This window comes from Drosophila navojoa, chromosome 5 (assembly GCF_054131105.1).
Source record: "Drosophila navojoa isolate 15081-1374.11 chromosome 5, UAZ_NAV_1.0, whole genome shotgun sequence".
NCBI lineage: Eukaryota > Metazoa > Arthropoda > Insecta > Diptera > Drosophilidae > Drosophila > Drosophila navojoa.
The window spans coordinates 5,396,348-5,411,641 of record NC_142893.1 but is presented as its reverse complement, the minus strand read 5'-3'; the positions used below and the strand labels follow the sequence as shown (position 1 = coordinate 5,411,641).

The following is a 15,294-nucleotide window of genomic DNA, read 5'->3' as shown; positions in this document are numbered from 1 at the left end:
AGGGAAACATTACTTTTATCTGACATGTATGTATAAGTATATAAATATATAATTTAAACAAGTTGTTGATCTTCAAAATATATATATATATATATGTATACAGATATCATAAAAATTGTGCATGTAGTTCAATAATTATTTAGTATCGATGTATTTATGAAAGCGCCGAGCGTAGAATTTGTTGCAATATACTATATATACATACATATATATAGTGAGAAAGAATCTATAGTGCAGATAATTTATATACATACAAAAATACAAAATGAATAATCAAATTTCACTCAAATTAGTATATACATATATATGTGTAAACATAATTATAATAAAAGAATGAAAAACAAACAACAATTTAGAAATTTGAAATTAAAAGAAAACAAAAACAAACAGAAATTATAGAAATTTTGCGGTTTCCCATGCACAGCTGCAGCTCGTTGCGTTATCAGCTGCTATCAGGTCCCTTCTTTTGGACACCACAAACTATGCCGTTTCGCAGCGCATTCTTTTGGGCAGGGTCTGTGGTTAGAGATAGCAGGGAGTGCGAGAGAGAGTGCGGAGCTATAAAAGGCGCAGCTAAACTCCCGGATAGTTACAGTTGCAAAGTGCGACAAGTGCTTAGTACATCAATTCCTTTTGGACACTCGCCCAGCTCCAGCTCTCTCTAATCCTGTGCAATGGCCGACACTCAAAACTTACTGCTGCTGTTCGAGCACCCCACCGAGCCCGTCTTCATGGACAAGGGCAAGAAGGTGACGGTGTTCGATGTGCCCGATAGCTATCTGACCGATCGCTACCGGCCGATCAGCAACGAGGTGCAGAGTCGTGTCGGCGAGAAGGTGGAGCAGCGTGTGCCCGTCCGAGAGATCTCGATCCCGGATCTGCGCATACCCATGTCGCTGGGCCGCGAGGAGCAGTTCTCGCTGTTCATACCGAAGCACCGTCGCATCGCCGGCCGCCTCATCGACATCTTTGTGAACATGCGCAGCGTCGACGATCTGCAGAGCGTGGCGGTCTATGCTCGCGATCGTGTCAATCCCGTGATGTTCAACTATGCACTCTCTGTCGCACTTCTGCATCGGCCCGACACCCAGGGACTGGATCTGCCCTCCTTCGCCCAGTCGTTCCCCGATCGCTTCGTCGACTCGCAGGTGTTCCGTGAGCTGCGCGAGGAGTCCTTTGTGGTGCAGCCCGGCTCTCGCATGCCCATCGTCATTCCACGGGACTATACGGCCTCCGATCTGGAGCCGGAGCATCGCCTGTGGTATTTCCGCGAGGATCTGGGCGTCAATCTTCACCACTGGCATTGGCATTTGGTCTACCCGTTCGAGGCCTCCGATCGCAGCATTGTGGCCAAGGATCGTCGCGGCGAGCTCTTCTACTACATGCACGAGCAGGTGATGGCGCGCTACAACATGGAGCGCTTCAGCAACAACCTGGCCCGCACCCAGCCCTTCAACAACCTGCGCGAGCCCATTGCCGAGGGCTACTTCCCCAAGATGGACTCGCTCGTGTCCAGCCGCGCCTGGCCGCCGCGCTTCGACAATACGCGCCTGGGCGATCTGAATCGCGAACAGGATCAAATCAATCTGGAGGTGTCCGATCTGGAGCGCTGGCGCGATCGCATCTACGAGGCCATTCATCAGGGCTTCGTCATGGATGTGAGTAGCAAATGGAGCCACAAATGGGGAAATTGCTTATAGCTACTTTGTATTTATAGGAGCGCGGTCAACGCGTGGAACTGGACGAGACCCGTGGCATTGATATCCTGGGCAATATACTGGAGTCCTCCATTCTGTCGCCCAATCGCACTTTGGTATGCCCCATATAGCACGCTGTCATGTCTATGGCCTTACTATATTCGATATACCCTGTAATTTCAGTATGGTGATTTGCACAACTTTGGCCACGTCTTCATCTCCTACTCCCACGACACGAACAACAAGCATCTGGAGTCGTTCGGCGTCATTGGCGACTCCTCCACGGCCATGCGCGATCCGGCCTTCTACAGGTGGCACGCCTACATCGATCGCATCTTCCAGGAGCACAAGACCCGCCTGCCCGCCTACACGGACACGCAGCTCAACTACTCGGGCATCTCCATCACTGGCGTCCAGGTGGCCTCCAATGGCGGCCAGCCCAATGTGCTGACCACCTTCTGGCAGCAATCCGACATGGATTTGTCGCGTGGCTTCGACTTCACGCCCCGTGGCAATGTCTTCGCTCGCTTCACCCACTTGACCCACACGCCCTTCACCTACACGATCAACGTGAACAATGACGGCGGTGCGCAGCGCTTCGGCTATGTGCGCATCTTCATGGCCCCCAAGAACGACGAGCGTGGCCAGCCCATGCTGTTGCGCGAGCAGCGCCTGATGATGGTGGAGCTGGACAAGTTTGTGGTCTCACTGAACCCGGGACCAAACACCATACGCCGTCGCTCGACAGAGTCCAGTGTGACGATTCCCTTCGAGCGCACCTTCCGCAATCTGGACGCCAATCGCCCCGCAGCCGGCACTCCCGAGGAGCTGGAGTTCAACTTCTGCGGCTGCGGCTGGCCCAACCACATGCTCATCGCCAAGGGCCTGCCCGAGGGTCTGCGCTGCGATCTGTTCGTCATGGTCTCCAACTATGAGAACGACAGGGTGAGTGTCTGGGTAAACTACACTTTAGAGGACAACTAAACTGAAATCCCAATTCTTTTTCTTTTCAGATTGATCAGCAGTTGGTGGGCCGCTGCAGCGATGCTGCCAGCTACTGTGGCGTGCGCGATCGCCTCTATCCCGATCGCCAGTCCATGGGCTATCCCTTCGATCGCCTGCCGCGCGCTGGCGCCGATCGCCTGGTCAACTTCCTGACGCCCAACATGAGCATCGTGGACGTCAGCATTCGTCACGAGAATCGCGTGGTCACTCGACAGGCCTAAATTGAACCCATATCTAGTTGACGACGATAACGCAACGACCTTCCCCCGATGACACTGACGAATATCTACATACATACGAATATAAGTTACATGTACTTTCAGTAATAGACTATATTGCATCTTGATTGAGCTCATAATAAACGCATCACGGCATTTAAAGAAAACAATACAATGGCTACTATATAGTCCATTCATTTAATACTAGAGACGGTGGCCTTAAGCGCGCATTGCGATTGCGCTTATCAGCTGCGGCGTGTGCTATTGATAGATCCCAGCAGCTTCTATGGCGCTCTATGGCGCTTATAATCGGGCCGCTGTCGCCTCAGTGGCTCAGTTGCGAACGCACCGTCGAGTGGTGCAAAAGTTAAAGTGTTTTCCCAAACCAATAGAGATGGCTCAGGCTCTGTCGCTGCTGCTGCTGATAGCAGCCATTGGCGTAAGCATAATCAGCATAGAAGACAATTTACTCTAAACATATAGAAATTTTTGCAATTGCTGCGCAATTATCTGATTAGAATTGAAAAGAAAAGCGTAACTATTGAGCTGTGAACTCTGTTCAGAAAGTGAAAACAAAGTGAAAATAAATTAATTAAAGGAATGCCTAAGAGATATGTTCAGGCAGCTGATTAAACATCGGCGATCATTGATTGTGAAACGAAAACGAAAACTCTAGAAGAGATTCTACATGTAAAATTATATAAAAAGTATTTCACATCCCTTCCCATCTAGGTCTATTGGTTTATATATTTATAGACTACAGATTCTGCCACATAAGCCTAGCTTTTATACACCTAATATTAAGCCCTTCGCTTGCCAGAGATCGACACTCTTAGTCATACAGAATATTACATCTATATATTATACTATAGTGCTTATCAATTTCAGCTCAGGCTACATAGATCATACACAGGCAACAAGCAATTCAATCTCTCTTGCGCTGCCAAGACTCCGTAGTAAAATGTATATAAGATTTACCAAAACAGATTCTCTATCTGGATATATATAACAAATTTCATATATATTTTTGCATACTTCTATTTACATCTGTTGTAGGGATAGCGAAGAGCGAATTTTATATACAAATTTATTTTTGTATACTTCCATAAATTAATAGAACTACACCAATATAAACCAAATCAGTTTCTGCATAGGATAGAAGAGGCCTTACAATTTAGAAGACTTTAATGTCGGGCATATAAACAGACAATTTAAACAAAGTTTTCATTATACTTCTATTCAACTATAATCTTAGGAATTCATCAGACTCCACATCAAACACTGATAAGCCCCCTTAACTATCGCCTAGGGTATACGCATACAGGCAAACTTAAGTCTATCTCTCTCTTTCCACTCTTTCTCACCATATCCCTCTCTCACTCTCACTCGCTCTCTCTCTCCCACCTTAGTGGACAACGGCTGCCGTCAGCTCGAGCTACGATCGGCAGGCCAAGACGTTCGTTGATCAGTCGAGCGAGCGCTACTTCAAGCTCTACAATCAAATAGCCTCGGAGACATACTCAGCCAACGATGAGGAGGATTTCGAGGCGCTCTTCTCCAAGCTGACCAACGTGAAGCGCATTGCCGAAGAGCTGGTGGGCATCTCGCGTGAGGCGAGCAACTTTGACCTGAACAAAGTGAACGATGCGGAGCTGAAGCTGGCGCTGAAGGAGCTGCGCACCGTGGGCGATCTGTTTGTGTTGGGCGAGGATTACTTCTCGTCGGTGCAAATGAATCTGGCTGCGTTGCAGGAAATGTCCACGGACAAGGACATTCAGCCGTATCTGGGCGGTGCCAAGATGCCCAACGAGGACGACAGTCCGCTGGCCTACTTTCCGGACATCCAGAAGATTGTGCAGCGCAGCAACGATGTGGATGAGCTCAAGTACTACTGGGAGACGTGGCGCGATAAGAACCAAATCTGGGCCTCGGTCAACTTTTACACGATTGTGCAGTCGTACCAGAAGGCAGCCCAGATACTAGAGGTACCGGTGCATCAGCTGTGGTATCGCTACGACAGCCAGGAGATGCTGCAGCAAATGGAGCAGGCCATGGCGGAGCTGCGGCCCGCCTATCAGCAGCTGCACGCGTTCGTGCGCCAGGAGCTGCATAAGAAATACGGCAGCGATGTGGTAAACGCCAATGGCCCCATTCCGGATCATCTGTTCCAGCAGGTGCTCGAGCAGGCCTGGGAGGAGGGCAGCATCATTGAGTCCTACTTCCCACGCAAGAATCTGCCCCAATACGATGACTTCGTCAAGCATCTGAGTGCCAAGGCGCTCGTCAACGAATCCGAAAGTTTCTACACTTCCCTGGGCTTTGCACCGCTCAGCGCCGAGTTCCACAAGAACCAGCTCAAGGAGCCAAATGAGGACAGACCCGACGACGACTGCCGCCCCTCGCTCTTCGACCTGACCCCGCACGTCTACATGATGTACTGCGAAAAGGTTAGCTTCAGGAAGTTGATGCAGTACCATGCGCTTATGGGCCGCGTCTACTATGCCGAGCAGAAGAAGGAGCTGCCCTCGTACTACTTCAAGGCCTACAATCTGGAATATCCCGTGGGTGAGGCTGTAGTGCTCTCTGCCTCCTCGCCCACTCACCTGACAAGCCGTGGCCTGGCCAAGGGCGTGCAGTTCACGGAGCAGACACTGATGAATCGTCTGTTTAGAATGGTGAGTCATAGTAAAGGATTGAATTTTTAATTACAAATAGAGATTTCTTATACCTTCTCTCCAGACCCCATCGTTGATCTGCTGTAGTACAGATTAGTTAATCCCCCCTTTTATCTCCTCCCCCAGGGCATTCATACGGTACTCAATATTCCGCTCTACTATGTGCATACGAAAGTGATGCATGATCTATTGAATGGCACCGTCGATATGGATACAGTGAACAAACACTACTGGCGACTGCTGGAGCAGCATGCGGGCATTGAGCCGCCTACGGATCGACCAGAGGGCGCCATCGATTTCCCGTACAAGTTCTACGTAAACATCGAGCAGAACTATCAAACCAAGTGAGTTCATCAAATCAACAACTTTTACTATTATCTAATATTTAACTCTCATTATAAACTTATATCTCTACTCCCCTAGAAAATTCATTTCGGAAATCCTGGGCTATCAGTTCTATCGTTCGCTCTGCCAACAGAGCCACCATCGCGGACAGCTGCACAATTGTGACTTCTTTGGCAACTTCGCTGTGGGCAACAGTCTTAAGTGAGCTTACAAAATTTATATTTTTACTTTAATAAATTTATTCTAAATTATTATTTATATTGTACATTTTAGAGCCATGATGTCGCTGGGTTCTACAAAGCCGTGGCGTGAGGTTGTTGGAAAAATATTGCCCAAAGGCACGGGCCTGAGCAGTCTGGCTCTGTTGGAGTACTATCAGCCAATTGTGAACTGGATTGAAACGCACAACAAACAGACGAAAGCAAAGATTGGATGGAACTCTACAGAGAAAAGTAAGTTGGACCTATTAACACATTTTATTGAGTTACTAAAATTTTTATATTTACTTACAGAGGTCGTTTAGAGGCACTTTTGATGTTTGCATTAAAACTATTTATAAGCACTTGAACAACTCAATAAAAACTTGTAGTATATATTCAAATGAAACTTTCAAATAATAACGAGCTTTTTGTTGGTGCTGGGCAGCACTGCTAATGAGGCACGCAAACGAACTAGTTCTGTTTGCTGTTGTTATCTCGCTTGGTCTTGAGTAACTGTTAGGCACGCTTGAGATGCGGCCGAGCTATGCGTTGGAGCGAGACAAATACATAGACGCGAGTGTGGCGCCAAATCATAAAATTCAAGATGGGAATAGCGCAAGTTTTGTGAGAAATAGAAATGGATTAAGGGGAAATATATAACCGGCCAAATAACAAAAAAGGACGAATTTTTTAAATAACCAAGAATAAAGGAATAAAATAGTAAAAAAATATATTACATATGAAGAATATTATTAAGTTTTTTAAATATACAAAAATTATATATAACATGTAAGTATAATAATATAAATATTTATATTAGCAATAATCATTGCAAAATAGTATTACTATTATATTTTGTGCAGTTTAGTTACTTACATTTGATCATAATTTTTTTCTCAGTGTAGCCTTGGCTAACACCAATTTCAAAGCTTGCCTAAGAACAATTAGCCAGCTGCCCAGGCGATTACCACAAAAGATTTGTCCACAAAAATAAGCTACGTTCGATTTGTCTATGATTTTGTTGCATTTGCCAAGCGGCTGTCAGTCAGCCGAATAATCTGTTCCGGCCATTTGCCATTTGCCGATTGCCAGCTGCACAGCTTTCAATGCACTTTGCTTGAACTGTCCAAGGGGCCAAGGCAGAGCAGGGCGGGGCTGTGCAACCTCTAAGCTCAACAGCCCTAAAGTGTCGCAATGTTTAGTCGCAGCTGTTGCAGCAGTTGAAGCTCAACGAAGCGCAGCTTTATGCGTGGCTTTTTCTACGCTTCATTGCCACATCCACATCCGAATCGGAATCCGACTTCGAATTCGAGTCCGAGTCCGAGACGTCTGCATTAGTTTCCTCTCTTTCGCTCACTAGCTGGCGGGGATTAGTGTCTGCCCAGTGGCTGCCTGGCATTATGTCAAAGCCGGACTTAAAATGAGACGCTTCACTTGCCACACACACACATACACACACACACACATACACACGACTTGCTGAAAGGTCAGCGATTCTTGATGGTCATTAGCCACTACGCAGCTGAAGAAACGCGCTCTGTCGCAACTGCAACAAGGTCGCCCATTTATATGCCTGGCTGCAGTTCATTCCGTCCGACCCAGCTGAGTCTTTCACTCTCAATTTCGATTTCCAATTGTCCGGGCCCCACCAGCTCGAGTGGGCGGCATTTGTTAAATAGCTTTTGGGTAAACGATTGCATTGCGTGCCGCCTGCAGCTAATTGCGTCCGAATTGCACTCAAAGCTTGGCCATGAAATGAAATTATTACCAGCTGCTGCTGTTGCTGCTGCTGCTGCTGCTGTTGCTGTTGGTAACTCTGACATGGCACGGAGCCGGACGTGAACTTCTGCTGTAGCTTTAGCTAAAGTTGAAGTTGAGTGAAAGGCACCCACGCCATACCCAGCGCCAGCTCCAGCTCCATTTACATTGTCGTCATCGCGATCTGTATTCGGCTTTATGCAAAATACTCAAAATGCCCCACAAACTAAAGAAAAGCAACAACAACAGCAGCAACAACAGCACGAAATCACAGACAGAGAAGAAAAGGGAAAACAAGTTAAATGAAATTTACATGCGGCTGTCAGCCAATTTGGTTGAACTTTTTTAAATTGCCGCCTGCCCATCAACAAATGCATTAACATTAACCCAAAAATTCGTCCCAACTAGCGCCATCTCACTCGCCAGAGCTGCAGCCGTCTCGCTCGCGATGCGAATTTTTGTTTACACATTCAAGCGGCGCACTTGAAGCCAAATATTTTCTCACTGCTTTCGCACAAAAGGAAACCAAACGAAATGAAATGACGACGAAGACGACGCCGACGACGGCGGCGTTGGCGAGCCAAATAATAATCCACAATCTGACAAATGGGCGTAGGCATAAACAATTGCGAATGGGATTAGCATATATGCAGATATATCTCTAGCGTGTGACATAAACGTGAAGAGAGAGAGAGAGAGAGAGGGGTACAGAGAGAAAAAAACTATGCAAATAATAAACAATGAACAAAACTTTAGCTGTATTTAGCTTAGGTTAAACGAATTCATTTGCACGTTTTAATAAACTAGATGCATAAATTTAAGAGATTTGTTTACTTTTTAATTGAAGATAGGAGTTTCTGGAAACATCTATTTATTTTATGAATTATGGAAAAAATATATATGTATTTTTAATCTCTAGGTAAATATATCTCAATATTGTAGTATAGATATTAAAACTTTTGAAATTATATCACAGACATCACGGATGATGATTATATGAAAGATATTCACAAGTTTTTAACAAAATATATATATATTTTTTTTTGTTCCCATATTTTCTTACCTTAGTATCGAAATCCTTGCCTCATTAATTTTCCTATCGCCTTACGTGCCTCAGCTTCATATCTGAAGCTTCGAAATATTCACATGAAACGATTTTCGCTGGAATTTGGCAGAGACAAGCACAGAAATTGAAGTGGGGCATCATTAAAATTACGCATCGGCCATGCAGATGCGTATTTATTGGTGCCCAACTGAAGACGCCTTGTTTGAACGGACGCCCGCTTCAAGCGTGGCGCTCAACGAAGAGAAACAGAAGAAGACAAAAATCAACTCAAAGCTGACCCCAAGCAATTAAGAAATTATGTATATTATGACGCGGGCCGTGATGATGGCAACAAAAGCAATAACAGTCATAAGAAAAAAAGATATATACATATATGTATAGGGGGAATGCGAAACAAACGCTCGACACTCATGAAATGGAGGATTATGTATACGCACCGCTGGATGGCGCTCAGCTGCTGCCCCCAAAAAAACACACAAACAGATAATAGCTGCAGGCGCTTTTTTTTCGTTAACCTTTCTTTATGATTATTAGCAGCAGCAGCGGCAACAGCAGCAGCAGCAGCAGCAACAACAACAAGCAACCACAATGATACAGCAATGCCCATAATTATCATTTGTTGCATTTCATTTGTAGATGTTGGTCTCTGTTTTGCGGACACAATGCTTAAGACTTTCGGCTGTCGCATTGTCTACAGTTGGCCGCCTCGACGAGGCGTGTAAATCATGGACTTTAGTGTGAAGTTTTTAGTAGTTGTAAATCTTTTACACTTCTATTAAGTGGAAAGCTGCGAGTTCTGCTGCTTCTTCCTCTACTGCTCTTTCATTTTGATGAGCATTAAATGCAAATCATGGCATTTATTTCGCTCAATGTCGGCTTCCTGGCCACGGCGAACGCTTCCAAAAAAAACAAAAGACTGAAGACACAAACGCGTCAACGATTTTCAGCACAGCTTGCGGCCCGGTTATATAAGCGCGTGCTTGCCTTCAATTTAACCCAATCAAAGCCATGCGAAGGGGTCACTGTGGGAGCAGAGCAGAGCAGATCGTCGCGGCGAGAGTGAACTCGCCCGCTGTGTAGGTGGAGAAATTATGTTGACATCATCGCCAAAAAATTGCCAAGAAGCCAAGCAGCGCGTGCGCAGCGCTCTTTCAATACTTGCCAAAAAAAATAAAGAGTTGGGCGCAAAAAAAAAAATCAAAATAAAATTAATTTTACTTTCATTTTCGGTGGAGCTCATTTCATTTACCTTTTGTGGGCTTTGCATTTGTATTTGTGGCTTAATGAATTATATTTTGGGCATATCCCGGACAACATTACAAATCATCTGTTGTCTGTATATATAAGGCTGCTAGTTATTCAATCTGATTACAGTTTGATTATCTTGCAAATGCCACAGAGCAAGTGCCATCTTTGCCGTCGATGGAAAGATGCAAAGTTAAAAAACCGAATTGATGATTGGTTTCGCTTTCATTTGAATTTTTGATTGAAATTAGCATAAATGATTTAACACTCGGCTTATGACAGATGAAATTATTAATGTAGAGTAAAGATTTTGCATAATCATAAAAGTAGCCCTTATTGATTTTGCTGTATTTAATTTAGTTTTCAGATAAGCAACTTAAAAATAATTCTGACATTCTTTCAATGCATTTGCATTATGATTTTCAAGCCAAAAAAAAATAAATAAATAAATAAACAAATATATATGTATATATTATCCACGCTTCACTTTTGACATTCCCTTCGACAGGAAGCTTTTGCTGCACTATTTCGAAATGTAAATCAAATTGCAGGCACTTCTGTTTGTAACGGTCTGCACTGAGATCTCTGTTGTCTAACTGACTGATTGATGAGGTGAACGGTGCAAAATGAGGAAATCTGAATGAATGTTTTATTTATAATTTGCAACTTAATCATAATAATAATCATACAAAACAGAAACAGAAAAAAAATAGCTTCGTCGTTTCGATTTGTTGCGCCTACTGAACAAAAGCGCAATGAAAGTCAAAAGTGCTTGAGCTTTGAAATTACCTTTTAATAGGCCATAGCGTAAATTTCCTGGCTCGATGCCACAGCCACAATCACAGTCACAGTCATAGCCATAGTTACAGTTACAGAGCCGTTGCGAAAAGCGGGCCAATTTGTTTACCAATTTGCCCGTTTATTGTTAAGCAGCTGTTAAGCTTACGAAACGACGCATTGCTGTCAACTGTATTTTGAAGCTCATTTTCTAGGTCAACTAACGAAATGGTTAAATGTTTAGGCAACAGCATTTCCCAATTGCCCAAAGCACTCACACGACAAAACTAAAGCCCTGCTGCTGCTGCTACAACTGCTGCAAGGCAGCTGCACACTAATGTGCAAATTATATATACGCCTCGCTTCAAATCTTGTCGTCATCTTTCATTTTGACAATCAAATTTCCACAAATTGCAATTCAAGTTGCCTGGCTAAAGACCCCGAAAGGTAATCAACTGCAGGCAACAAACGGCTGAGACTTAAGAGGAACACGTCTCTGGCGTGCACAAAGAAATAGTTTTCTTCATGCGCGTGTCTGCCATACACATACATACATACATACATACAGTTACTCATGCAATCTATGTACTGGGGTATTGTAAGAGACGCTCATAAAGCTCATTTCGCTGAACACAAAAAACACCCTCGGTTACGCATGCCCCGTTCAATCTGCCGTCTGTCGAATTGTATAAGCCTATGGCTTCCTCCTGCTGCGCCTCCTCCCCCAATGTGTATAAATATGTCGCTGAAGCTCTTGCATAGACAATTGTGTAATTAGCCAAAAAAAAAAAAAAAAAAAAAAACACTGAAGAGCGAGAGAGAAAATCGAATGCTTAACAGACAGTGGTAACAAAAATCTAAACGGCTTTTAGCTTTTCACATATTCATTTCCATAAGCCGCTGCTCGATTGTCTGTGGGCTGCGGTATTTGGCAATCCCGACAAAACACGGAACAGCACGGCACGGCACGGCACAGACTCCGAACTCCAAACTCAAACTGTTTGACACCTCTGCTCTGCCGGCGTCGAAATTGATTTATGACTGCCTCACTGTCAGCTGTCATATGCGCTTCCAAATTTCACGATCTCGATTTGTTTACTATTTATATGTCTATTATGATTTTTGAAATATTTTTTCCGTTTTTTTCTCTCTCTCTCGCTTATCGTGGCCGGCACATATTTATTGTTGATCTCTTCAACCAATAGCCCACTAATTGCCGCTGGGTCGCAAAAAGTTTCTGGCTAAATTTGCCCTGTGGCACGTGCCCATTGAAAATTCGTGCACACTGAGACAAAAGAGGGGAGTTGTTGTTGTTGTTTTTGGGTATCATCTTATGTAAGTATGACGATTCACACTGAAAGAATTTTGTATAATATTGAATATTATATATATGTAAGTTAGAAATAGAAAAAGAGAGTTGGGCAAAGAGAATAACAGCAATAAAGCGAGAGCGACAGAGAGAGAAAAAAAGATAATCAGAAAGAGAGAGAGAGAGAGAGAGAGAGAGAGAGAGAGAGAAAGACAGAGAGAGAGAGAGACAGAATACAAGCAGAGAGAGATAGAGGCATAGAGAGATATAGGATATGAAATGTAAGAAAGATAGACGGAGTAAATAGAATCAGACTGAGACAGAAATATGGGCTGCGAATGCGTATTTTGCAGTCAGTAACGTCCGATGGCAACGTCCTTGTTTTTTGTTTTTGTTTCTTTAATACATATTTGCTTATCTCATAATATTTAAGAACAATTTGTTAAGTAGCGCTAATCGAATTATAGATAAAGCGACAAGCGTAAACTGGTGTTAACTGATTGCAGCAGGCAAACCAAAGACTTCAGGCACGAACTGGCTTTTAGAATACAGAATTCCGTGTAAGCCATGCTAAATGGCATCACGAGTTTGGGCGACAACAACAACAACAACAACAGCATCTTGCAGCAGCTGCGATTTTTTGCAATGCGTCGGTTTTAGTTTACAGAGCAGGCCGGACAGTCAGCCAGGCCGGTAGTTCATTATATCACCTCTGGGTGAAAGTGATGATGGCATTCGCACACACACACACAGGCACACACAGAGGCAGAGAGCTTGTGGTGCGGCACACAGATACAAACACCAACGTAAATGAAGCATGCGCGAATATATTTTCCTGCCTCATCATTTTGGGCGCATGCGAGCATGCAGCTGCTGCAGCTTTACGATTGCTGTACATACAGCAAAATGTATGCTAATCTCGGCATGCACTCTTCATCTGCTGTAGCAAATATTTGTGCTGCCATTTTTCAATTATCGATTTTTATTTACCTTTGACGTGAGTCGCAAATGCCGCCAACTTCCTCATTGCATGCGCCGTCTCTTATGCAGTTGCAGTTGCAGCCAAGACGGATAAAAACGAAATAAATGACAGCATCATTTAATGACAGCAAATATCGCAGAGAAATCGAACAAAAGATGCTGGTCGAAAAAAAAATAGGGGAAGCAGAAGCTAAAACAAAAGACGTCCAATGAAATGTCAGTCAAATGAATATTCATAATTTGTGCGCCAAACAAATGACTCAACTAAGCCAAATGAATGATTGCCAGGCCGGCAGCTGTGAAAATTGTGCCAGGCTGGGCAAAAAAATTAAGAGCAATTGCTACTCGCGCTGGCAGCGGTCTTTCTTATACATTATATATGCAAATCTTTGCCCAGGTCACATCACAAACACACTGAAAACACTTTCCAACCGTCGCAAGCATCCGCTACAGCAGCAGCAGCAGCAGCACCCGCGCCAATGCCAATGCCCATGCCCGGCAGCCAGCTGGAGCCGATGCTGGCTGGCGTATTTCCAGTCACAGCCACAGCTACAACTACATTTGCCCAGCCTCAGTTATAGAAATGAGCTGCTGGCTACCGACTGCTCCTTTCACTTTCAATTCGCTGCTGCGCTGAAATGAGAGCAAAACGGACTTTACGCGCGCCAATAACAAGGGAGTAAACAGCAACAGCAACAACAACTAACCAACTCTTCAGCTGCACAAACATAACAACAATCAAAATAGAAGAAATCGCTGCGATGATTCATCTGAATATCTTGGCAGCGGATGCTGATGTGAAATGTCGTTGTCGCCATCGTCGTTCGACTACATTCGCATTGATTTTCCAAAGGCCATGGGTGTGTGTGTGTGTGTGTGTCTCTGTCTATCTCTCTTTGTGTCCGTTTCGTATTTTTTGTCAACTGCTTTTTTTCGGAGTTTCCCCTCGGCCCGTTGACTGTTGAGATCAAGGCTCCTTCGTCGCAGCCTTGACGTTGCGCAAGTTCGTTGCCTAAGTCTTTCGTTTTAACACTGTGCGCTCCACTGTTTCGAGTTCACAGATGAACTCTATTTTTATTTGCTTTACCAAATATGAAATCGACTTTGATATTAACCTGATAAGTGTTTATGGAATTAAGTGAGGGTTAGCTGCGATGCAGCCGAAAGCTTAAGGTTAAATGAAAAAATAGTTCAATTTTAGCTAAGTCGATTTAATTGAAAAGATGAAAGATTTGGGGAGCACACACGAATCTTCATGATGATCTTTCAAATAGCAGCTAGCTGCTTGTTTTGTGTGCTCATTGGCAAACTGATAATTGTTTATAAAAATACAACTAGATCTCATATTTACCCCCAAACAGTACTCCATCAGAAAACAACAAAATGATGCTAATTGCTCTGTCGCATCGCTGTTTATTTTCATGACTCTGCTCCAATTTGGTAAACAATGATTACACGCTCTGGTCAAATACCCTCGACTGGGCGACAATCAAAGAGTTTACGATTTTGTCTCTTATTATTACGTTTTTTTTGTTTTCTTCATATTTCATTTGTGACAAGGCCCGTTTATATTTCAATCGCATTTTGACGCGCCTAACTGCAATTAGCTGTCAAAGTCAAGTCACAGACACGTCACATTCTGTCAAAAGGCATTAAAACATGTCGATGCTTGTGTAGTTCTGCTTCTTTTTACTTTTATTTTCTTGTACTCGTCGTCCCCCCGCTAGACGAATCTGTTTAATTGGCGCTTGTCATGGACTGGACAGTTGAAAAAATGATATAAAAGCTAGTTAAATACTGCATAGCGTTCGCGTAGTTACTATTGACCATGGCGCCCAATGATGCCTTACGACTACTTCATAACATAATTACAGCTTACGAAATGGGCGCCTGTGTATCTTGAGCTGCGTGGGGCACAATGGGAGGGTGCGGGCGCTGCCGGCTGTCTGAGCCGGCATTAAGCAATAAGTATATACATATTTTTTTTTTTATAAGTATTTGTACAAAGCGCTGGCTGT

At 44.0% G+C, this 15,294-nt stretch overlaps 2 protein-coding genes across 2 annotated transcripts; both read left to right on the top strand.

The window, feature by feature from the left end:
* Window positions 1–615: 615 nt before the first annotated feature.
* Window positions 616–3,095, top strand: PPO2 (Prophenoloxidase 2). Its single transcript, XM_018103501.3, has 4 exons — window positions 616–1,658; window positions 1,718–1,813; window positions 1,881–2,642; window positions 2,711–3,095. Exons 1-4 carry the CDS (start codon window positions 675–677, stop codon window positions 2,921–2,923), a joined length of 2,055 nt encoding a protein of 684 aa, XP_017958990.1. The 5' UTR covers window positions 616–674; the 3' UTR covers window positions 2,924–3,095.
* Window positions 3,096–3,216: 121 nt separating this feature from the next.
* Window positions 3,217–6,597, top strand: Ance-4 (M2 family metallopeptidase Ance-4). Its single transcript, XM_018103509.3, has 6 exons — window positions 3,217–3,359; window positions 4,330–5,595; window positions 5,722–5,939; window positions 6,019–6,141; window positions 6,214–6,392; window positions 6,453–6,597. The coding sequence occupies exons 1-6, from the start codon at window positions 3,315–3,317 to the stop codon at window positions 6,461–6,463; spliced, it is 1,842 nt and encodes a 613-aa protein (XP_017958998.1). The 5' UTR covers window positions 3,217–3,314; the 3' UTR covers window positions 6,464–6,597.
* The last annotated feature ends 8,697 nt before the right edge of the window (window positions 6,598–15,294 follow it).

What these genes read in the sequence shown, in the direction of transcription:
- PPO2 (XM_018103501.3), top strand. Translation starts at nt 675, where the DNA reads ATGGCCGACACTCAAAACTTACTGCTGCTGTTCGAGCACCCCACCGAG. An exon ending in ATCAGGGCTTCGTCATGGAT is followed by an intron (nt 1,659 to 1,717) that starts GTGAGTAGCAAA and finishes TTGTATTTATAG; the next exon opens with GAGCGCGGTCAACGCGTGGA. An exon ending in CCAACTATGAGAACGACAGG is followed by an intron (nt 2,643 to 2,710) that starts GTGAGTGTCTGG and finishes TTTTCTTTTCAG; the next exon opens with ATTGATCAGCAGTTGGTGGG.
- Ance-4 (XM_018103509.3), top strand. Translation starts at nt 3,315, where the DNA reads ATGGCTCAGGCTCTGTCGCTGCTGCTGCTGATAGCAGCCATTGGC. An exon ending in TGCTGATAGCAGCCATTGGC is followed by an intron (nt 3,360 to 4,329) that starts GTAAGCATAATC and finishes CTCCCACCTTAG; the next exon opens with TGGACAACGGCTGCCGTCAG. An exon ending in GCTGTGGGCAACAGTCTTAA is followed by an intron (nt 6,142 to 6,213) that starts GTGAGCTTACAA and finishes TGTACATTTTAG; the next exon opens with AGCCATGATGTCGCTGGGTT.